The 24,515-nt window shown below is 36.6% G+C and overlaps 1 protein-coding gene across 1 annotated transcript in view; it reads right to left on the minus strand.

The window, feature by feature from the left end:
- Nucleotides 1-230: 230 nt before the first annotated feature.
- Nucleotides 231-24,515, minus strand: part of AGGF1 (angiogenic factor with G-patch and FHA domains 1) — a 24,684-nt gene continuing 399 nt past the window's right edge. The window contains exons 2-15 of the mRNA XM_041486242.1: nt 24,256-24,514; nt 23,124-23,220; nt 22,454-22,659; nt 21,617-21,763; nt 19,188-19,376; nt 10,090-10,441; nt 8,448-8,559; nt 7,170-7,221; nt 5,070-5,171; nt 4,554-4,719; nt 4,236-4,318; nt 3,088-3,215; nt 2,132-2,231; nt 231-1,310 (exon numbers count right to left, since the gene is read on the minus strand). Of these exons, the coding sequence (XP_041342176.1) occupies nt 1,110-1,310; nt 2,132-2,231; nt 3,088-3,215; nt 4,236-4,318; nt 4,554-4,719; nt 5,070-5,171; nt 7,170-7,221; nt 8,448-8,559; nt 10,090-10,441; nt 19,188-19,376; nt 21,617-21,763; nt 22,454-22,659; nt 23,124-23,220; nt 24,256-24,435 (2,115 nt within the window). The 5' untranslated portion in view covers nt 24,436-24,514 and the 3' untranslated portion in view covers nt 231-1,109. The remainder of the gene's footprint in view (nt 1,311-2,131; nt 2,232-3,087; nt 3,216-4,235; nt 4,319-4,553; nt 4,720-5,069; nt 5,172-7,169; nt 7,222-8,447; nt 8,560-10,089; nt 10,442-19,187; nt 19,377-21,616; nt 21,764-22,453; nt 22,660-23,123; nt 23,221-24,255; nt 24,515) is intronic.

Here is a 24,515-nt window from a genome sequence, read left to right on the forward strand (position 1 = left end):
GCTTTATACTGTATGTGTCTAGGTTAAGACAAGTGGCTGGTAACTTGTTCTGCTTTTACTCCACAGTGCTTCACAGTTGTGTGCGTGATCTGGTAGGATGGTGAGACTACCACACTTCCTTGGATAAGTATCAGAACTTCAACTTGAACAAATTGGGATTAAGTTCTACTCATTTTAGAGGAGCACTCCTATCCAACATATGGACAAGATAGTTTAAAGAAGCACACTGCTTAAATTGACAATGATTTATTGTGTTTAGGAACATTCAGTAAATACCAATCATTTAGCTTCAGTTTGGAAATCCTTCCCCATCAAAAATCAGTTCTTTGTGTTGTTTTTTTCTGGCATAGACTCCATTGCCAGCAATGGATGTATCAGAAAAAGAAGTTAATAAATACAAACAGATGGCAGTTTTCTAAACATACCTCCTCTTTTAAAGGTGTGATACAGATTTACTAAACAAATCTCAAGTTCTTCACAGAAGAAAATTTTGCTACAAGCTGTCTCTGAACATTGTTTTCTTCACTAATGCTGGTAGTTTATTTCATGGAGTATGGTATTTTTGAACAGTAATGATGAATCATTTAAAAACAAGCCGTTTCCCCCCTTTGCCAGATGTATGCTGAGATATGTAGCTAGTACTGAAATGTATGAATTTAAGAGTGGTGTGCCTCTTGTCACTTAATGGCAAACATGAAGAAACAGCAATATGGTACTTTTTTTACTAGGGATCTGGGGGATTTATTTCTTCATCTCGATTTTAAACCACTGTTCAAGTGTTAAAGGTATCATATTTAAGTGTAACAGTTGTTTTGCATAACTTTCTGTGAAGTGTAAGAACACAACAGAAGATTCCTGTTTTTGATGAAAATAATTTTCAAGTACTTAAATTTGAATATCCCTCTGAACTCCATTCATATCATATTAAAAATGTGTATAAAAGCATGAAGACTACAGAAAACCAATTAACATTACAGAATTAATCTTGAATAAGTTTTTCCACAACTGTATTTTACATATAACCAAACTCCTGCTTTAGCAAAAGCAAAAAATAAATTCTCTCCCAACTATTTATACTTAGGAATTACCTTGCTGTGGGACTAGATAGTTCAGTCTACAGTCCCTCTAACCCAAAGTGTACTCTTAGCTGTATCCCTTTGTAATTTAGGGTCTTGGAAGTTTTCAGCAAACCTCTCTCTTGCTTTATCCCAGTTATTTTTATTCTTGCTCTGGACAAGCTGAACATCTTCAATTGAGGTCGGTCTTCTAGTACCTAAACCTGCATGCTTCTGATGTAACTCCAGTTGGATCTGTCAAATACATGAAATACTGTTGTAATTGCAAGTTAGGTATTCTAAATACTGCAAATTCTGGTTTTCTAATACACATGCCACCCCCTCTCCCCAAGCACTTCTCTTTCATGTTCTAAAACACCTAGATCGTACATGAACAGTACCATGAAAATGATGTGTCAGATCAGCATTTCTGGAACTATGATCTAGAGTCCTAAATAAGGTCCCCTGCCACAAAAATTACGGTGAAATACACCTCACTGAGTGAGCGGCATATGATCCCTATGCTGGCTAGTTTGACAACAGAGGGTATGGTATGGCTCTAAGCAGTGCTACTGCCAAAAGACAACACATCTCTGGTGACAAAAATGGGCTAACATGGCTGCCACAGAGGCCCACAACTTGCTGGCTATAGTGACTTCTGCCAGCTTTTCCTCTCTCAATGCCCATCATCTAGTTCAATTTTTGTGCTACGTCAGCCTCTAAGAAAGAATTCCACCCTAAACCGATCTTCAAATCACATCACTTATATTATTCCAATTTTCCTCCAGACTTTGTATCCAAATATGAGATTATTAATTAAATGCCTAGAAGCAGTCTGTCCTCCTTTGCTTAGTTTCCTAATGAACACAGTGTAGTGAAGGGACAACAGTATTGAAAAATTTCAAAATATCCCATTAGTCAAAGAAAAAATAATTTGAGATTAGGTCTACTGAGATTATTCCTTCTTAACCAGGGTTTTTGTAAGTTTCAAATGAATAGTGGCATACAATTAGATACTTTTCACTACAAATGCATTCCTATTATTTTTGTCTCAAGTGAAAACCAGAAAGACCTACCGGATCCTTTATGCCACCACCATCCTTTCCCAGACCTTCCCCCTTCTTCCATCCCATCTTCTCCAACATTTTATGTCCTTTGTTGCTGTTGCTGATTTCACTTCGAAGAAAGTTTAAGATAAGCAAGAGTTAATACAAAGAGTATGCTTTCAAATACTGAACAACAGAAATGTGCAACAGAAATACATGCAGAAATCGGGAATCAGTTCATCAAGAGTCATCCAGAAGAACAAGCCTCAGGTCACTATCAGCTTTCTTAAAACTCCTGAACTACTTGCTTGCTTTAGGAGTTAAAAGATATATCATGGGTAGGAGGGTATGGATTATAATACGGAAAAAGCAGTATCACTGCCAAATCATCCTACTGCACCTATTTCATCATCTCACACTTCCTTTTATCAATTTACATGCACCTATAAGTTCGTGCTGCTTAAAAAAAACCCAGCTACAGAGGCAAAGTAACAACATCAAGTGTCATATGAGAGGTATGTAAATGCATGTCCTGTGAGTGGCTGGATATTGACAGTGAGGGAAGCTGCAGGTGAAAATCTGCAGGTGAAAAACTTGCATGTGTACTATTACTGGGACTGAATAGGAAAAATAAAAATTGAACCACTTGAAAAACAGACACTATTGAAGATGTCACTAGTGCAGCTGGAGAGTTCTTTACATTTTTGAGTTGGTAAGGAAGTGATGTAAGCATCCTTACTGCCATCCTTAACTCCTCACCTTGCATATATTTTTATATGGAAGGTGATGAGTTAATAAATAAAAGCACTTGAAATGGGAAGTGTGAAAAGCTTAAAATTTTTTAGCTTTCCTAACACAAGAGATACAGGTAATTTGTAATTTAATGAACTGCATGATAGTAACAAATTGATACTTATTTCACTATAATTCTTTTAAGATTCACAAGAGAAGGGCATGGGGGATACTTTGCCCCACCCCCAACTTACATATGAACAGAAGCTGAACTGTCGTCTCTCTGAAAGGTTCCTTCACTTCCAACGGTTTCTCTGCGTTTTCCTGCTCTGTCTTTGTACTTTGGATTTTTCACTGCCTTGTTGTCTTCATATTCTGTATTCTTTCCAAGCAGATTTCATCGCATAAAGACAAAGAGAGCAGGGTTTAAATTCTTTATTTTTGTTAACTTCCTTTTTCCGTCCAAAAGTATGGGAGCTTCAGCCTTTTTTATTAATCCTAAGTCTTGCAACAAAACCTGCAGTCCTCACTTAGTATTTTCTTAGCTTACAGGCATACCTTGTAAACCATATTACTGCCATCATCGTGTAACATTGCCAAATTCAGTAATTTCTCATAAGCTGTAAATAAAATAACAGATTCTCTTGAATCTTCTCTTGGTATGACGAGTCAATCTCTCCATATTAAGCAGAAAATCATGTGCACATGCCACTGGCTTTCTATATAACCATTTAGCCTGTTGCTCAGCACCTACTTTTTTTCAGAATAAATGTCAAAATTAATTAGGTTTACAGACTCTGTATTAGTATTATTTTGGTACCTGAAGAACTTGAAAGAACTATGGCATTCTGTTTTCTACATGAATACTTAGTACAAATGCTGGAAGCAACTGCATGTTAAAATTATCTCCATAAAAGTAATTTGAATACATATATATTATACTGCCTGTATGTTCATGTTAGTATTCTTCTATGGACTTAAAAACGTGAAAAAATTCCCATTCCCTTCCATAATTTTTTCAGTTGCTCCTTATGTTTCCTTTCCAAATGAAAGACAGAACTGCAACTCAGTGAAAACTTAATCTACAGAAATAAAAACAGAAGTGTCTTGCAAAATCTTAACTTCCAAAGATAGGAATCTTGTACACTTTGAAAGGATCTTTTTTTCTAATTTTCAATGGAACATTCATGCTCTCTTATCATCATGTTTCTTTGCAGAGGTTTGTAAAGAATAATTATTTAGGGTATAAAAGACAAACGATGCTAAGTTTTAGGGCATTTGAAAACCTCCCTTATTCAACAAAGTCTATGGCTTAAAATAGGAATCACAAAGTACTTTAAAAAAAAAAAAAAGTAAGAACCACAAGATTACAAAACTTAATCAACTTCTACTGTAAACTCACCTGTAAACCATATTTTACCCGTATTTGTTTTAATGCTTTTCTTCTGACTAGCTCTCTCTCTTCTTTGCTAAGTGCTGGACAAACTAAAAGGAAGAACACAGGACTGAATTTGTAATTACTAATATAACATTTTGAATCATAAGACAAATGAGAGTTTTTGTTCTGACATTATTATACACAGACGCATATGCCAAGAATACATAATTATGTACAACTATCGCCAGCTGACAAGAAAATTGTATGAAAGCTGAACTAATTATTATTTTTATCAAGTAAACAGCCATAATAAAAAATGTATCCTGTGATAATATTACTAACCAGAAGACTCTTTTTTCTTGTCCAGGCGAAGATGTGCTCTAACTTGTCCTGGTTCACATCCATCACAAGTATCACTGCCAGGGTGAATATGAAAAGAAAGCACAGTTTCACCAATCTTCACCTCATCTCCATGCTCCAGGACGTAGGGATCACACTTTGTTTTAGGCTACACCAAAAGAAAGTTTTGCAGCTAAGTTAAAAACTCATGAAGGACACAAACTCTATTTCAGGCACACTGCTTACAACTCAGTAGTTTAGTGTGGTCTCACAAACGTAGGCAACTGTTTAACTACAGTGGGTATTTCACTCTAGCAACTGTAAGCATAGTGGGTTTTTTCTAGTATAACCAAACATTAAGTACTCCCAAGTGGCCCTAAAATCAGAAGGGAACCAAGGCAGGCATTAATGTATGAAAGACATACAATGGCATTTTAAGTGATTTGCCATAAAACATTTAAAGTGACCACAAGATTAGTTCTCTGCAATATACAGAGCACTAAAACAGTAGGTACTCACCTGGAGTATCTGATTTCCATTAACAACTGTTCCATTCTGACTGCCTTGATCCACAAGAACATAGTTTTGCAAATCATGGTCGAAATACACTTCTGCATGAAACTGACAAATAGAAGCCTAAGTTAAATGTTCTTGTTAAGTGAATACTTAACAATTTAAATGTTATTTTAAAGTAAGATTACAGAATATATTTTGAGACCTTTAAAATGAGTGCCTCTGGTACTCTCTAAGTTAATAAAGTTTTCACATTTTATAGTTTCATTCTTGTGAAATGTAAATGAATGGGCCACAACAGCATGAATTAATGTATACAGTTAATGTAATGATTTTGTTCATAAGCTGATTCAGTACTGGACAACTATATTCTTCCAATGTGGCAAGTATGCTTTACTTAAAGAACTGCAAGATTCAGTAATATAGCTTTCTTAACTGTTCTTCTAAATAACAGGCTTTTTGCTCTTAAGGTATTTTATAGCACTCTCATTTAAAAATAGATCTCATTCTGCTTCCATTTACTTGATCTTTCGTATCTGAAATAACTCCCTAAATGCCATACTTTTGTAACTTTCACATAACTCACCTTCTCCTGGATCTTAATACTTAGGACACAATCAGTACCAATCTCTTGCTGTTTCTTTTATCTCCTTTCTGATACTGAGACTAATAATGTGGTCATGTTTTTTTTTTTTTGGTTTTTTTTTTTTAGTTTGGTGGGGTTTTTTTTGTTTTGTTTTTTTTTTGTTTTGGCTTGCAGTTCTATATAGGTATTGCTCCCACAGACCAGAAAAAGTGCAACCCCTGGCCAAATTCATAGATATGTACCACCTCCAAAAAAGGCCACCAAACAAACTAAAGTATCAACTTCTCCAACCTACTACAACTTCCAGTAAAAGCAGTAAGTGTAGAGAAGTGGCTGTTGAGAAGTGACTGTTTCAAATTTGTCAGATTAGTGCAATTGTAGTTGCTGTTTTAAGTTAAAAAAAAAATAAATTGCAGATTGGCTAGCATTTTTTACTACATGGAACACTCCCATAATGATGCAGACTGACTAGTTCATTCAATAGACATTTTATTTTCTACTTCTGCTTTACTGAATAGAACTAAAAGCATTTTTTGTAAATCTCACTTTCCACTCAAGAAAAGCAAACACCAAAGTTGACCACAGCTAAAAAGTAAGAATAGTGAGGAAAACAAACCAGTACATAACTTTTTATTTCTGCAGATATGTAATTTATCTTTTCACCTTTGACTCCTTATCTGAAAAGTAACTTCTTATATAAACTATCAGTACCTGTGAAGTACTAAAATGGTAACATTACAGAAAAATAAAAGCCTTTTGGCTTCTTTGCTTCTTTATTTGCCCAGTTTCAAACACATGCCTGAAAAAGTTATTAATAGCAGGGAACTATTTACTCCAGAAATTATTCAGTATGAAATATAGCAGCTGATGAATGAGAACTGTCATTTAAAATAGACATAGTAAATTGTGTTTCATGAGATACCTCAATTTATAGATTTTTAAACAAACTTTTTGTTTGGATGACACAACTTTGTCAATCTACAGTTTTATTTTATTAGGAGTACGGTATTTAGGGTCTATGTTGAAGTATTTAGCAAAACAGAGCACAGAATTTATAACTAAAATTTCCATTCAATCCACCATTGAAAGGAATTCTGTTAATTTTTCAAACCCCCTGTACATAATTTCCACAGTTGCTTGAAAGAAAATAAAAGAAACCCTTTTGCGCTGAGCATGACTGCAAAGATTGCATTACTTGGTAAAGAAATTCTTACTATCTAACATCAAAATTTTATATACCATTAGTACTTAACAGGATTTGTCCTCAAGTTCAATAACCACAAAATTAAAGACTCAAAGACTTTGAAAACACGTTGTTGTTTGTGTTAAGTTCCCATTCAGTAAAATAGAGTATGTTTTCCTTTTTTCTAAATTTAAGTCTGGCTAAACCTATATCTCATTCCGAAAGTTCTTTCAAAAAATTAACACGATGTTCCAAATTTAAAGCCATAAAATCTAAAGCTTCATTCATACATTTATGTTTTCTGATCCACCATTCAGCAGATATGAACAAGAGTTACCTTACTGACTCCAACTTCAGGAATCTGAAGTGTGTGTCCAACATCTTTTTCTCTGGAAAGGCAAGTTGATACACAAATCACAACAAAGTATAAATAGGTATTTTAAGTGGTTTATGAAAGGTATATACAGTTGAACTGTAATATTGTATTTCTGTTCTAAGCTACTGGGAATTTTTTACAGACACAAAACATTGTGTTGCTGTATATACAATGTAAAGATTTCCTTCAGGTCCCTTAGTATAAATTATACAAAGCAGATGATTAATAAATGATCAAACAGTACCAATAAATTCTTATCTATAAACCTGATGTTTCTATCTGAAATGTCATGCAATGCCTTTAACAGTCTGAACTCTGCATCCTTCAGGCTCTTTAGTGCATCTTGGTGTCCGTGTTCCATGGTGAAGTTGAACTCTTGGTCTCATCAGGCAAGTAATACAAGTAAACAAAGAGTAATCTATACAGGGTGAGTTTTGGTCTGTCTGCATTTTTTGTTATCAAAACAGCGAAACAGTAGGAAGAAGGGATTTGTGTTTTACATTCTTATAGTAAGGGATTAAGAAAGAATGCAGCTAGTACAAGACCTATATGCAAATTCAAAGTAGAGTTGTCTGTTGATCTTCACACACATGCCTCAATCTTTAAGAGCAAATCAAAATATGTCTATCATCATTAGACAGAAAGCTCTTCCAGGGTAAGGTTTTCAAGTAAGCACGGAAGAAAGCTTTACATCATCAATAAATTCATCATCCACAATGAACAAACCCGGTTTAAAACTGTAAGAATGCATACAGTCTAGCACAAACCAGTTTATTATCTAAAGCCAGTGAACAAACCCTACTGAAATTTGAAGGTGTGAGGAAGCCTAGGATATGTTTCCTAGTGATCCTGGGTTTCTGAAGGGCGTTCTACCATTTCTGAAAAAAAAGTACTTCAGTGGCCTGTGACAAAATTTACTTTCTATGCAACAAGTGCTCAAAGAAGGGCTTGCAGCTATACTGCCACTGGGGCTCTATAACATCAAGTTACCAGTAACCATTCAGGTCTGCTGAGCTGCATTAAGTGTGTATGCTGTTACATTATCGTGAGGACATGTTATTATGTGACCTGACTTGAATTTCTTACTATGGACTAACCAAACTCTGACTACCTCACAACTGCTGCAAGCTAGGAAGACAAGCATGAAGAGTAGAGACAAGCAATCCTAAGTGTTTTCCACAGCTTTCAAAGATAGGTAGTTTGATATATATATAAATATAAAATTTCATTCAGTTTTACCTTCCAATTGTAGCAGATTTCACAGCAGTGATAATATAAAGTGACCCCGTCTGGAGAACTGGTGATCTTATTACAATTACTCTGATACAAGGAGGCCAGATCTTTTCTTCATCTGTAATTATATAGGAAAAAAAAATATCACCACCACCACTACTACCAATACATTTCAGTTTTAACTTTATAGTCTGCTTTCAAAAAACTGAAAACCTTCAGCCATTACCTGGCTGAATAATATACAACTTTCATGAAAAGAAATGTGTAACAACATCTGAGAGAAAACTTTGATGAGATTGTTGTTTCAAAGGCTTTCTGACTGCAAACCAAAGTATTACAAATGTTTTCCTAATTCCGGTTTACATGTGGACAACTCTTTAGTTACAGCAGTGAAATATACATACATTCACAAAATTTACTAGTTTACTATAAATTTATGGATCATTAATTGCTACAGATTAGAAAACAATTTTACTTTGAGAAAAGGCAGCACCTTTTTGTTCACCACATCACAAACCTACCGCATATCAAACTTTATATCTGACAATTTCTATGTCAAATGTATGTTTACTGTTTTTTTCTCTTAGGAATGCTATTCATCAACATGGATAAGAAAAAATAACAGACAGAACCTATAGATGCATATGCTTTTTTACCTGATTATTATATTAAGATACTACATTCTGACAGATGTATGAATTTTGTACTTGGATGTACATTTGTAGAAACACGCTCCAATGACCTCAGCTAGGAACAGATGAGAAGACACTACCTTAAAAGGTACTAGGGGAAGAAAAACTGTCACAGTTTTTATTACTTCAGCATTACTGCCAAATTGGATATTAAGAAAAGATTTAGTCTGAAAGCCTGATGGTACCAAGCACATTTTGGTTAGCATTAATCACCTACAATCTGAGCAGTTAAGTAAAGTAATAAAAACATAAGAAACTAACTGACAATGAACTGCCAGCAGGGCACAGGATACAATACAGTTTTCTATGGGCTGTATTTAAGTCTATGATTTGGAATATCCTTTGCACATCCATAGTTTTGATTGGCTGCATCACAGGTTACCTTCCTTTTTTTTGGTTGTTTTTAAGGACCTAGCAGAACACTTTGGTATAAAACAGTATACAGGTTTCGTGTCTATATCCATTTCTCACAATTTGCCACTGGAATGTACACAAAATAGGATTTCAACTAGTACTGACTACTCCATGCTGCTTTTCACCACAGTAGAGCCATCTTGCATTCAACTGCACATGATGGTTTACAAACAGTATCAAAAATACTGTATATTAATTTAAGAGAGTCAGTACACAGAATTACTGTGAATTACTGGTCTAGAACCCCTATTTTAGCAGCAGAGTTTCTTTTCTCCTTTCACTTTCCCAATCAAACCAAATTTTTGCAATCCCTGAGGTTTCTACACAAGCACAGATGTTGCATCAGTAACAGCTTTTATAAAAACTACTACTTACTTTTGTACAAGTGAAGAGAGGGAAAGAAATGCTGGTAACATATAGAATGTTTTCAAAGCATCTCAAGTCACATGCTTTTATATATTTTTTTAAATTATCCAAACTGGTTTTTTTAGCAGGCTTCTGGAAAAATACAGTAATACCATATATAATCCACAATAATTCACCTTCATTTTCTGAGTATTCTGAATCATCAGTTTCTTCATTTGTTAATTCCTCCTCACTGTAGGTTTCACACTCAGAATCTGTAATTTCACCTTCTTCTGGTTCACTCTCTGTGTCTGCTGTTCTACTGTCATCTGTATATGCTGCAGTGTCTGGTGTACTTTTGTGCGAATGTGAATTTATACCCTCTGTAGAAATGGATTCTTTGGCTGTTAGACTGTTTAGTGGTTTTGTGTCCATTTTAGTCTTCTTTCTTACATTTGGAGACTCATCTTCTTCAGTAGAACTTACTTGCTCGGTGGTGGAAAAGCAATTCAGACTGTTAGATGATTTCTGCTCTTCTGTGTCCAAATCCTGGAGGGGAGTTATACAATGTTACAGTCTTTACAGATTGAGTTTTTCTAAAGAATAGCCTGGAAGTAAATTCTTCACTTAGGAAGAATTATTTTTAGAACTATTAAGAAACAGTTTATTTCCAGAAAGTTTTACACATGCAGTCAGCAGAACTTTTACATTTCAGTGAAAATATTTTCACATCCTGTTAGATGTGACTGAGACCATCTTCTATTTGGGGAAGTGTGACTGCCCTCCTCTTCTAAATTTCACTTACTCCTCTTCTAAATGTCACTCTTTTCTCACACTTTAGAAATGTTTAGAAACTTCAGAATCTTGTCCTCATTTTCAAACTTGTACAACATCACTTTGAATATTTTCCTATTTCACTTTCATGACACTCACTTCTGTCCCTCTCTTATTCAATTCGTGCAACTTGCTTAGACGGTCTTTAACTGATCTTTATTGTATCTTCCTCCTGTTTTTGTCTTCTTTTTTATTACTAGAGTCCAGAATATCTGGAATGCTCACTCATGCTTTAACTATAGACCTGTTCTTCCTCCTTTCAAAACCACATCTTTAACAGAGCCTTTAATCAAGCAGCATACAGAGAGTACAAGCTTAACTTATGCTATGTGAAATAGTTACACTAAAAATCCATTTTCTACTGCAAGAAGTTTCTCGGTTTCTCTACTGAATATCAGACAGATTGGATCATTACAGGTTCTTCTGCTTTCACTTATTTCATCATCAGGAAAAAAAAAAACCCAACTTTTTTAAACTGAGAAATCTGAAGTTTCATACTAATTTTGCCAGAGTACTTTGAAAATGTAATTCTCAATCTAGTTGCTTGACAACTATGTTAAAAAAATAAAAGAAGGAAAACAAAGAGAAAATAGAGAAAGAACAGAAGTAGCTTTAAAAGATAAACTCTCAGATTAAATTATGTGCCATTTTGAGTTCAGAGTAAATGCATTCAATTGCCTTGAATTGTATCAAATATTGCAACACCACAGGTAAAAAAATGCATCCTTTCTTTCCATCCTTTCTTCCATGCGTTTCCATTTAAAGTTAAGTGAAATAATGTGAATGTTTAATATAACGGAAATTAAAGCACTTTCAGAACTGTTAAAACACATCAGTGCTACAGACTATGACAACACAATAATTCCTTTCAGGTGTTGGTTAGGAGAGTGTACCTTTGAAACACCTTCAGTAAGACAGCAGGTTCTCAGGTAAAAACAATGCTTTTAAAAAAGGCTTTTATGCCTTAACTGAAAGACTATTGGTTTGTTCAGGGTTTCTCTATAATACACTATCCCTTCTCCCTGAATCCCCTAAGTTCTTGAATAGAAAGGATCAGGATAGCAAGGTTGCTGTGTAGTGTTGTTTATTTTAAACAAAAAAAGTAGTAGTCCTGCCACAAATAAGCCTACACAGTTTAGACATGTCAAACACATTAATTCCATTAGAAATATTTTGGGAAGATCTGTTTTTTCCTTTCATGAGTTATATTTTTCAGTGTGTTTTGTCTATATTTATGTTTGGTACGGGTATTATATTGATACCAAACATACCAAGGTGTTCTGCACTCTAAAACATATTACTTCTATAACAGGGTAAACGAAAAAGGTAGGTCATTAGATTCTAATCTAATCTAATCTGAAAACAAAGAAACTACACCATCTGCTCAAATCACAAGCAAGGCAAAACAAGATACGACTGATGCACTGATGCCCAAGTACAAGGGTCCAACTGTTCAATTCCAACAGTGAAGCCCATGATATTCCATGATTTTTAGCATAATTTCAGATATTTTAAGCTAGAAAGTAAAAAGGTGCTGTTTCAAAGCCTTGCTACTAAAGAGTAGACTCTTAGTTCTGTGTTGAAAACAGGAATTTTTCAAAAAAGTCTTATAAACAGACCAAGGATTCCACACATACATTCATTCTATGATTTTGCCAGTATGACCATTAAGCCTCTTCTCAGCAGTTTCTATATTTTTTCACAATTGCTGCATTCAACTGTTAAGAAAGCAAATAAACTAAATAGTTAAGTACTGATAAAAATGCAGTCTTTCACATTTGAAAACCTTGTATGAAATCAAGAATTTTAAAACTGAGTATGGATTTTGAGCACTTCATGATTTCATGGATCTGTATTAAAATGTACATCTGGACAAAATGTATAAACATTAAGCATACAGATACTGGATGAACCTTATAGCATTTGACACAATCTCGTGTTGCAGAAATCCTTTTCCAATATGTATGACTATGTACTGGTTTTGGCTGGGGTAAAGCTAATTTTATTCACAGTGCCTAGTTAGGGCTGTGGTTTGGATTTGTGTTGAAGATGTGGCTGATAATACAGAGGTTTTTTTTAACTTATTGCTGAGCAGCACTTACACAAACCAAGGCCTCTTCTGCTTCTTGCACCACTCCACCAGCAAGGAGGGTGGGAGTGTGCAAGGAGTTGGAAGCAAGACACACCCTGTGGACACTGGGATCAGCTATATAGGTTATCCCATATCATATGGCATCATGCTTGCCAATAAACGCTGGGGAAGGGACAAGGAAGCAGAAGGGATGTTGACAATTTGGCCTTTGTCACCGTTACCTGTGCTGGAGCCATGCTTTCCTGCCTGCCCAGGCAGGGAAGCAGTGAATTAATTTATTGCTTTTTCTTTTGTTTGCGCATGTGGCTATATCTCATTCCACAGGTTTTCTTACTCCTGTCCTTCCAATCCTCTTCCCAATCCTGCTGCTGGTGGAGTGAGTGAGCAGCTGTCTGGGGCTCAGCTGCTGACTGGAGTAACCATGGCTGACTACCAGTACTAACACAGAACACGTGTAGCATGTACTAGGGAAACAGCACCTAATGCCTTGCCTCCACATAGTCAGCACTTACAAACCAGGAACTGGCATTAAGCACAAAATTCGGTAAATACTAGTGTAGTATTTCAGGGTACTAGTGTACCCTGTATTTCTAGCAATGTACTTAATTTCTCAATGACTACCTAACTTTTCATCCCAAACTCATGCCACAAGGCACAAAGTGTGCAAGTAGATGCTCATTTTTTACACCATGGTATTTTTTTCATACACATACATTTTTTCATTGTTGCTTTGCCCAATACATCTGGACTGACACCAACAGTCATGAGTAAGACATGGATAGATTCAATGTGATCCAGCTTTGAAAAATTTTATATCTACTGGGTATTACCACATGATCTCTGGCATTTTTCTCACTAAGCTGAAGCTGAGAGGTACGATCAATCTGATAGATAATAAACTGTTTTTTAACTACAGAGTTGAGTTGGTTCATATTTCTGCATCCCTGACAAAGTCATTAAAAAGTACTTTGACATCAGGATATTTATGTGTTCCATGAAGACTGATCTTGTAAGAATAACAAATCATGCTTATATGAGTGGAATTGATGGTTTTACTTTATATAGAATATGCCACAAACTACTGATTATGACCTGTTGAAATGCAGACTGTCCTACTTAGAAAATACATATTATCATTGTCATTTAACTGTTTTTAATGAAAATTTTGAAGTATTTTAAGCATTTAACTATACCTTTTGCTTTACTGTTACAGAGCAAGACATTTTGTCTTTCAAAACTTCAATTTTTCTGTACTATGGCTGACCAACATGCATGTTCATGCAATTATTCAGCATCCCCATACATGGGAACTTATCATTGTGAGCATAATTGGCTCAATTTGAAGAACTGCATTGTTTAAACTATTTTTTTCCTAAATTTATTTTATACAAAGCAGAGAAATATGGACAGATACAACTTTTCTCAAATGTGTAGCCTGTTTTTTGGTCTGCTAGAAGTTCAGTAGGTGGTTTAGCAGATTCATTTGCTCTCAGCACTCTTCTACAGGACTGAATAGTATACCTCTAGCACTGACACCCTCAATTTGAAATTAATCTGAAATTCAGTATTTTACTGAAGAAATATTTTCTAACACTTAAAAATAGCTCTTTCACTTGAATGACTAAGCTTTCATGTGCTAAAATCATTCCACAAGTACTTCAGTTACTCTCATCCACCCTACACAATACTCAATTTTCCAGTGCAAAAAATCTAATTAAATGCCAGAAAAAAAACCCTCTTCCTACAGCATACAGGAGCCATTTTATACACCTGTGGTGGACAGCTCTGAATTAAATAACTGTACCTAAAGAATGAATAGTTAGTTTAGTCCAGACCCTTTATGTTATACAGGGATGCTAAACACTTCTCTTCTCAATATTCTAGAATGCCATCAAAGTTTTCTTCAGATGTTACTTACAAAGTATTTTAAATCTATTTCAAAGTTATTTACAGGTGAATGGATTTTGATTAAATAGCTTTAAAAAATTTATTAATTCCTTTAGGAAAAAAATTTACCTAAACATCAATTACTAGATATTCTTTTTTCTTTAATAAAAATATCAAGGTTAAAGGTAAACATCCATGGACTAATGTGTGTTTGTTGTCTCAACTCTACCTTTACCAGAAGCTGCCAATCCAAAAGAAGAAATCTTCAGATTAGCCATGGTTTCTGTCAACTGACGTACCTAAAGATGGGATGAATATCAGCAAAAAGTAAACTTCATGTGATAAAAAAAGTAAAAAAATCACTGCTTCAAGAGTTCTATGGGAAACACTGCTAAAACCACCTTGCCTCTTCTACAGAAGTATCTATGATGAATCTATTAACGGAAAAGAAGATGGTGAAAGTTAATTTTGAGTACTACACTGAAATAAAATTTAGTAGGTGGTAGCTTGAAAATTTAAAAGAAAAACCAGTTTAAAAACAATTTATGAAAAAAAAATGGCATGTGCAGAACTTCCTTCTAAATTTTGCTATGTATTTCTAACAGCCCCAATGCAGCAAGTAGAACTGCAGGATCACTACCGCACACAGTCTACTCTCCAAAATGGAATGTATGGAAACCCTGGATCTTGATACTGGCTCAGGGATCCTATTATCACTGATGTCACCTTTTTAAAATTTTTAAATTTTTCCAAATTTACTTATTTAAAGGTTTTTCTTGTACAGAAGAAAAGACCATGTTACTTGTCCCGTCTTTTTTCTGAGCTACCCCTACAAAAAGATACCAGAACTAAACTGTATGTCTAAAAGTTTCAAGGTATGCTACCAATGTTTTTATGTGACCTGCATAGAGGCTAACACTTCATCCTGGCAAAAAAAATCCTGATTGTCAGTTCAAAGCAAGCAAGTAGAGATATCATACTTTGTTTCACAAGTCAAAAGAAAACTTTGTAATATAGTTTCAGTTTGTGACTGGAAAGCAAGATGTCTTTAAGGAAAGTTCTTGTATGAATTAGGAACATTCCCCAGATGATAGTAAGCACATGATTTTCCCCTCCGCTGTTTTTTACAATTAGAATTCCATTGATATTAGCCAATACTTATGAGTATTTTCTTGTTTTTCAAAAGGTTATTCACCTTTTTAAAAATGCAATAATATTTTAACATATTAATTTTATCCTTTACATTCTCAGAATTATATTTGGTTTTCTTTAAGAATACTACAACATTTTTTGACAACTCACTTGCTATTTCTGTAGTGTTAAGTATCCTAGTTTCCTACTTGCAAATAAATACTGTATATAAGATAGCTGAGTACATGAACTTCCTCACAATAGCTAGAAATTAAACCACAACAAAAAACTCTCCTGTGACCAGAAACAGAAAGTTAATGGATTGTTCCAGCTACAATAGTTTTTTAAACAAAAAAGTACTAACTTTAAGTCATTCAAAAATCACATGCAATCTTGGTAAAAATCATTGCTTACTAATACCATCTACCTAGAAATACATGCTTCAGCACACATAAGTGCTAAATTTCCTTATTTCTTGTATTTGGCAATTTCTAAGTAATTATAAATATCTATAAATATTTGTTTACATTTATTCCTTTAACTGAAAAAGAGAGAAAAAATTGATATGATTTGTAAGTACTACTGTCTTCCTCTGCTTTACATGGATATTCTTATAAACCACCTCAGCTTCACCCAAGAATTTTAAAGTTCATGGGGTGAATGACATGCTCCAGAAGGACACCCTGAACACTAGTGGTCCACAGCCCAGGCATTAATCCAAACCCTTCTCCTACCTGTACCATCTGTAGAAAAAGAAAGACAAGTAAAAACCTACTTTGGTAAAGAAATAAGGCAATGCTGGGACCATTTTTCAGGCTAGCAGCACAATTTAATAAGCAATTGGGAAAAGCAGTAATGAGGTACTAGTCTTCAAAAGCATTGTTTAAATAACTGACTCCTTCAAAAGCTGTTTAAATAACTTCGATAATTTAAACAGCATTCAGGGAGAAGGAAAGAGAGAAGGCTGAGCAGTACGTTTGGAGAAAAGCATTTCAATATACAATGCTTCAACTACAAAGTCCTATTTAAAACCAGATGTTTTTAGTTTTATTCTGCTATGAACTAATTAGTGCCTTGGCCAATACCAGACTAAACTGGACAACAATAATACTGCCAAAAAATACCATGCATCTATGCACTTGACTGTGCAGCTTATAAACTAATTTTCCCATTTTATAACAGAAAAATAACCATATTTTATTCTAGAAAATCTTAATCCTTTATACTAATGTACCATGGAATGTTTAAGTTATTAATAACCACAGTACACGAATAAAATGTTTTAACTCAGCTATGTAAACTATATCAGTAAGTTTTTCTTCTAAATCCAGCAGTTCATTTACAAAGAAGTGCACTAACAGAAAGGCATTCTTTTACTTTTGACGTTTAAAATGGAGAGTGTCCTATGTTTCATTTGGTATTCTCCCTGTTTTTGTTTAAAAATATTAAAAAGACCATGATTACTTCTTTGACATAGACTTTCACTCTCTATTCACAGAAGAAAAGATCTGTGCACTACACTATACTTTAAGTGTTTTCCCTGTTACCTTGCTGGTCAAACAAATTAATTCACAAATAAAGCAAAGTACTCAGTTTGCCATCAATAAAACAGACAAGAAAAAAATGGATGTTTACCTCCTACCTTGTGACTGTGGAAGTCTCACAGAAAAGATCTGTTAACAAGACTATCTAAACAAAAACACTGATATAAAGTAAGCTTAAAACAAACCTCTATTTCTAGTATGATCAGATTACAGATTTTATTACTATGATGGGGGTCTAAAAAGTAGGCAACATTATTTGATAGGTCAGAGCTATACATGGCTTAGAACTTTTATAAACACTCTTCTTGGTTTAGGCAACAGTTCGCCACAGAACTAAATTTAAGAGACCTATTAATCTGTTTATGATAAAGACTTATGTCTATGAGCTTTTCATGATTCTTTCCTGGCACATGATGGATAAAGTTCTGTATTGACCAATGCCTTTTGAGAGTGGCAGAATGCTAATTCAGCATTTGCACAGAGCAGGCCATGAACCTGGGTGCTGGTAAAACTGCACTTCCACTGCAATAGCTCTGTTCTCTGAAGTCTAAAGAATCATTATGCTTAGTGTTGCTAAGTACCCAGATCAAGCTTTCCAAATGGAAGGGTTCACGTGAAGTTTCCTCAAGAAGCAGAAATTCCTTCATTATCCACAATTTGTTTATAAAATGTGTAATCAGTCAACAACCACTATCCATTTAAACTAATTACACTTTTTCTTAATAGTTTCCATTTTCAAGTCTTTCCGAAGACCTCACTCTTGATTAAATTTTTTAACTGTGCACTGATGTTATATGACTATTATGTACAGGTATCTGGACAGTAATGTAATTATTTCAGAACAAATCTGCATGTCTGAGGCCTACATAATGAAACTATGTAACTGGTTAAAGCAATAGCTTTGAAGAATGCAAACCAAAGATAACTCAATATATTCAATTTTATCTTAAAATAATAAAACAAATTGACAGAATAGAACTCAACATCACTAAGTGTGTTCATAATGGAAATGCTTCCTGAGGTTTAATAGCTGTGTCAGTACTTCTAAGTGTTCAGGAGTCAGTAATGTTTTTCAAGACAGCACACCACATGATATGCTTTCTTAGCACTCAGAAAAATTTTGCAATTTAAAATACATGTTAATGACAATGGGCATTTATTAAGCTGTACAGCTTATCCACACACTAATGACAATGAAAATACAGTGAACAAGTATCAATAGGAGAGCATAATATGCAAAGAAAGAGAACTTCAAAAACACCAATCCCAAAATGATAGCAGAGATACAGTAAAATGGCAATGGACTACACTCTGGAAGGCAGTCAAGAGAAAGGATTGTGTATATTTTCAAAATTTGCTTTTTTTGGTTCATAATGTGAATCTGAAAAAACCCAACCAAACAAAAAACGAACACCACATCACAAGCCAAAATCCCAAGCCCAAGACATTGCCACTGAATTTCTCATGTAAATCCAGCTCACACAACACTGAATTCATTCTATTGTGCCTGCTATTCAAAAAACTTCACTGACACTCAGCTTAAGACTCCTTTACAGTTGGGTAGTATTTGAAAATATATTGAAAAAGTGAGGGGATAAAAGTTTCATCCTTAATCACTCAATGGGAAAGTTATTTGAACACTAACTATATGTTAGCAACTGGCTGTATACAGTTTAAGTATGTTTAAATAGTTTAAAAAATAAAGCATACATTCTCTGCATAAAACCAAGCCCCACAGCCTATGAATTGCATCATGGACAAAAACCCAACAGCTTTTGCAATTTCTGTCTATCAGTTCTAAGGTTACCTTATACTCATCTGCAGTAATCCACTCTGGTTCTTTTCTCTTCTTTTTCCCCTTTTTATCCTTGGTGTGCTTAGTACCAGAGGCCTGGTAAGACTGCAGATCCACTCGTGAATGAAACTGGTATCGGCCGCTTTCCACATCACAGTAGTAATAAATTCCAGTTGCTGGGTCATAATACAGTTGGTTTTCCTTTTTAGGAAATGAAGAACAATGTTATCACATCAATAAAGATACTGTTCAAAGAAATATCTGATTAATAAAGAACCACATTTGAATTTTGATAAAATGAAAGAACTGTGGTGGCTTTACCCTGGATGGCTACCAGATGCCCATCCAACCACTCTGTCAACTCTCCTCCTCAACAAGACTGGTAAAGAAAATAAGATGGAAAGCTCATGGGTCAAGAGTCAAAAGTCACTATCATGAGCAAGCCAGATTCGACTTGGAAATTGCTAAAATACAGCTGGATGATAAGGATCAAATTAAAAACATCCAGTCTCTTTTTTTTCACAAGCTCAATGGTACCACTTCATTCCCAGCTCTTCTCCCTGTCTTCCCCCACCCGAGTGGTGCAGGGAAATGAGGAGTAGAGGGGTGAGATTAGTTAATGAAAAGTCCCTCTCTGCTGCTACTTCTCCCCTGCCCAGCATGGGATCTTCAAGGACTGCTTCAAGCATGGGTCCTCCACAGGCCACAGCTCCTACCAGGGAGATGGCTCTCAGCTCTGGCATGGGCACTCCAGTCCCCTAAGTGGTGCCTTAGGATTTTAGCTTTTATATTTTCCATATATCTGTAATCCTGCAATTCTTTAGCGTATAGCTCTAAACTCCATATAGAATGTAAGCTACTGCTTTCCCATTTTGGCCAGACAAAACAGTTCCTCTCCAGGCCTGGGAATCAAGGACTCCTCACTGTCTCAGGCCCTGAGAAATGTAAACAAGTGAGTTGTGGGTGGAAGCAAACTTGGGGTAAATGACTTCATTACCTGATACTGTCATTGGAAGATTAACCCCCAAAATGCAAATGGACCAAATTTATGTAAGTATAAAAACCTGTCGTCCATTCTGGGTGTAGTCCCTGGGGGGCTTTGTCTGCCCTAAATGTACCTGAAGGCCCTTCAATAAATATAACTGCTTTTTGTTCCCTTAATTTTGTCTGGTCTCTGTTTTTAGGTAGCCAAAGAAGGCATCATAAGGAGCTGCTTCTGTGCGGGATCCTCCATGGAATGTAGTATGAGTACCTTCCACATGGTCTGCTCTATGGATTGCAGGAAATTGGCTGCTCTGGTGCTTGGAGAACCTCCTCCTGTTCTTTCTTCTTTGCCCCTGGTGTTCACAGGGTTATTTTTCACACTCAACCCCCGCCTACAGACTCCACTGTGCCCCTTCTTGCACTGGTTTCAGAGAGGCACCACTAGCTTCTCTAACAACCATGCTGTGCCCTACAGAGGAACGAGCCATGTCCAGGCAGCCCCGGCATTCTCTCAGAGAGGCTACCTCTGCAGCCCCCGGCCCTATCATCAGAACTTGGCCAGCAAACCCAATGCAAGAACATTTCCTGTAATTCAGAACACTTACGTACCAAGAAAAGATATTCTTTTGGATAATTCTACCATAAACTGTAATCTATAGCCCCAAACGTTTATGTATAACTATATCCACAAACAATGTCAAAATCAATGGTATCCTTTAAAACCTTAAAAATTAAGTCCAGAAGCATCCTGAAAACAAACAGTTATGTACCACATGCATTTTTTACAGCTGAGTTGAATATAACACTGCAAACAAACTCTCTGTTCTCAGTGCAGTACAGTGTATACATACCTATCCATGGATCTGTATACATATACAAACACACTTCATAGGACAAAAAGAAGACCTTTGCAAAAGCTATGTAAAAATGCATAGCAAAAAGTAACCATTAAGAAATTCTAACCCATCACCTAAACATCTTCTAACACTTCTAAAAGAAGTGTTTTCTTTTCCTGTAGAATCAAACTAGGTGGTAACAGTACTCAAGTAAAGGCACAAACATTTTGTGTATTTTCTCCCATTACTCTTTTCACTGTGGAGACTTACTTCAGAAGTATGTTTTTTCCTAAACAAGACATCTTTAAGCTCAAGCTTTCAAGTCTGAAAGAGTTACAGATCAGCTTTATAACATACAATTTGTATAATGCTCAGTAAGAGACCTACGAGACATCAAAAAACAGAATTAAAATCTAAACTTATATCTTAGCCTGCTATCTTTAATTTGAGTGAAATAATTAATAAACTAATTAACAAACTTTTAACACTATTCATTTTCAGTAACCTGTTTTTCAAAATATAAGATCAGCTTGTATCTTAGCTCTTTGCTCATATCAACTTTTACTAACAAAACTTTTTTGATAGACAAAAAATTCCAAGGATTTTGGAAATGATCCTTACTGAATTGTAGTAGAATCCAGTGCTATGGTCATAATACAATCCTGTATTTTCATCATATATAAATCCAGTTTGTGAAACAGCAGCCTCTGCAGCAGCTCTCAAGCTCTCAGCCAAAGAACCTTCTGGTACTGAAGTTTCTTGTGTCTCCTGATAACAGAAAGCAAGAAAGGTAAGTGCTCTATGAACCTGGACTGTTTCAGAAGGCAAAAATCTGGCTGTGGTTTACTGGTAAACTCTACTGATTTCAACAGGACCAAGACTTCAGCCTGTGTCTTTCGTTTTCCCCCAGCTTTACTCAAAAGTGACTCACACCAAATATACACACAGGAAACATCTTTCAGAGCATTCCTAAGACAGATTTCTGCCCTCTGCTCCATTTCAGCTGCTAGCTGCTGAGGCACAAACTCAATAAACTGAGTGACCTAAGGAAAGGTTGGAGAGCAGGGAAGAAAACCAACCCACCACAAAATGTCCTTCTCCTTATATCTCGCTTCCTTATGTCAATGGAAGAAAAAATAAAAAGCACTATTTAGGAAAATCAGCATGGACATACTGGACATACTCTGCTGATAAAAAAGATCTCACTTCCAGGCCATGCAGGATATATATGCCTTTTTACAAAAACTCTCAAACTCCAAGACACAAATCTAAGAGGGTGCTCCGCTTGGAACCTACTACAAAAAGAACTAGTTTCGGAGTACGAGGGTATTACCAGCACTAGACCATCACAAAGAATAATTTTGTATAAAGCTCTCAGGACCGCAAACACATCTTTTACACGGAGTATTAACAGAATACTGATTTCAAAACTGGTAAAACTCCAGACAGTCCAAAAACCTGTGAATTCTGGATGAAATGTTCCTCTTCTCCACCTTCAATAGCTCTGGTGCTATCCTTCCTCAGTGGAATATTAACACCTGCCTCTGATTCCTCTGTGGAATTATGCTCAATGCCTTCACTCCCGTGACTGTGCTGCACTGGTAGTTCAGATGCACAATCTTGAGTATCAGTGTGATTGTAATAATTTTCATAGTAGTAATAATCTGCTGGGGTAGAGGGGGAAGAGAAAGTGAAGTTGAAGTTGCATAAATTAGCAAGGCAGTATTTTACTAATGCAGTTTAAGGATGCTAAATCTTAAACTGGAAACGTATGCAATTAAGTAGTCTAATGAAAATCAAATATTAGGTAGTGCCTCTACTCTGAATTTATTCTAACCCCACTGAATAAATTACCTCTTGTTTTCATATACTTCAAAAATTGGTAAAGCATGTATATTTGCAACATGAGATTACTATGTAACAAATTTCAATGGCATGAATTCTGCTAGTCCATGTTACATTTTATCCTGAATGCCTCAAATGAATATGAAAGAATCTGATAGATTAGGTCAGGTTACTAAATCTAATTCAGCAAAGGATACAGACCTGAAATGTATTCTACATTACAACATTTTCAAACTAAGATACTGCTCTATACCCCTATTTAAACAGTCACCACCCTCTCTACCTGCTTGTGACCATGCAGCACAGTCCTCCGTCTGTACTTCTACACTAGACGTATCTTTCTCCTTTCTATTGTGGATTTCTTTAGTGAGTTCTTCTACCTGAAAGAAAAATTGCATCTTGAAAACACAATACTGCATTTTAATGGTCTGCCATCTCAGGAAAGAGAGTCAGCCTATTTTGCACACAGTAATTCAAACAAAACATAACGGCACCACAGGTGTTTCAAGTGAATTTTTTGGCAGGAGACAATTTTGTACTTGAATGGTTGGCATATAGAAACACAATTTCTGGTCACAAAGGAGCAGAGAAACTTAGGTTAACATTTAGGTTATTCCTAAATGCCCACCACGTAAACTTGGATTTCAAGCAACGATCACTGTAATGATGACTGTGGCATTTGCAAAGCACAGAATGTTCTGAACTAGAAGGAACCCACCAGGATCACCAACTCTCAGCCCTGCACAGGACATCCCAAGAGTCACAGGACACCCCAAGAGTCACACCATGTGCCTGAGAGCATTGTCCGAACCCTGACTGGGCTGTCAGGCTTAGTGCTGTGACCGCTTCTCTGTGGAACCTCTTCCATTGCCCAAGCATCCCCTGTGTGAAGAACCTTTTTTTCATATCCCATCTAAAACGCCCCTGACACACCCTGAGGCCGTTCCCTCGGGTTCTGCCAGAGAGGAGGTCACTGCTGCCCGCCTGCCTCCCCCCACAAGGAAGCTGTACACCGCAATGAGGGCTCCCCTAAACTTCCCTCTTTTGCCATAAGCATTCACAGAGAAGTTTTGCCACTCTTCGTTTACCTCACACTTCGTTCAATAAACTTCTTTCCCTCTACTACATGCAATTTTTCCTTCTGATTGCAAATCTAACCCTGTGGTAGAGAAGGCGTTACCGTTCTCACCACCAAGCTCTGACTCGAAGCCTCAAACTTGCTCTGGCCCCTCGCAGGCCAGGAGAGCCCGGCGAGCTCCGGGAGCTGAGGGACCGTGTGGAATGGGTACATCGGGAGGAGGGGACAAGCGGAGCGCGGGCCGAGCGGCTCCCGGTCGGGGAGTGGAGGCCACGGGGATTCCGTGCCGCCCGGCCCGGGGGCTCGGAGGCCACGGTATCCGGGGTGGGGGCCCCACCTGCCTCCTGAGCGCCTCGCCGCTCTCCCGCTCCCGCCGGTACAGGCGTTGGGTGCGCCGCAGCCGCCGCCGCGCCCGCTCCAGCTGCGTGCGGCACGCGTCCAATTCCGCCTGCAACGCCGCCGCCACCTCCTGCTCGCCCGGGTCCGCTCGGCTCTCGGCGCCCGGCGAGGACGCCATGGCCGCCCGCCCGCTCGCTCCTGAGCCGCAGCTCAGCGCCCGCCCTCCGCCCGCCCCGCAGCGTCCGCGCGGCCCCGCCC

The sequence above is a fragment of the Pyrgilauda ruficollis genome, unplaced genomic scaffold (genome assembly GCF_017590135.1).
Source record: "Pyrgilauda ruficollis isolate IOZ18807 unplaced genomic scaffold, ASM1759013v1 scaffold74, whole genome shotgun sequence".
Lineage (NCBI taxonomy): Eukaryota > Metazoa > Chordata > Aves > Passeriformes > Passeridae > Pyrgilauda > Pyrgilauda ruficollis.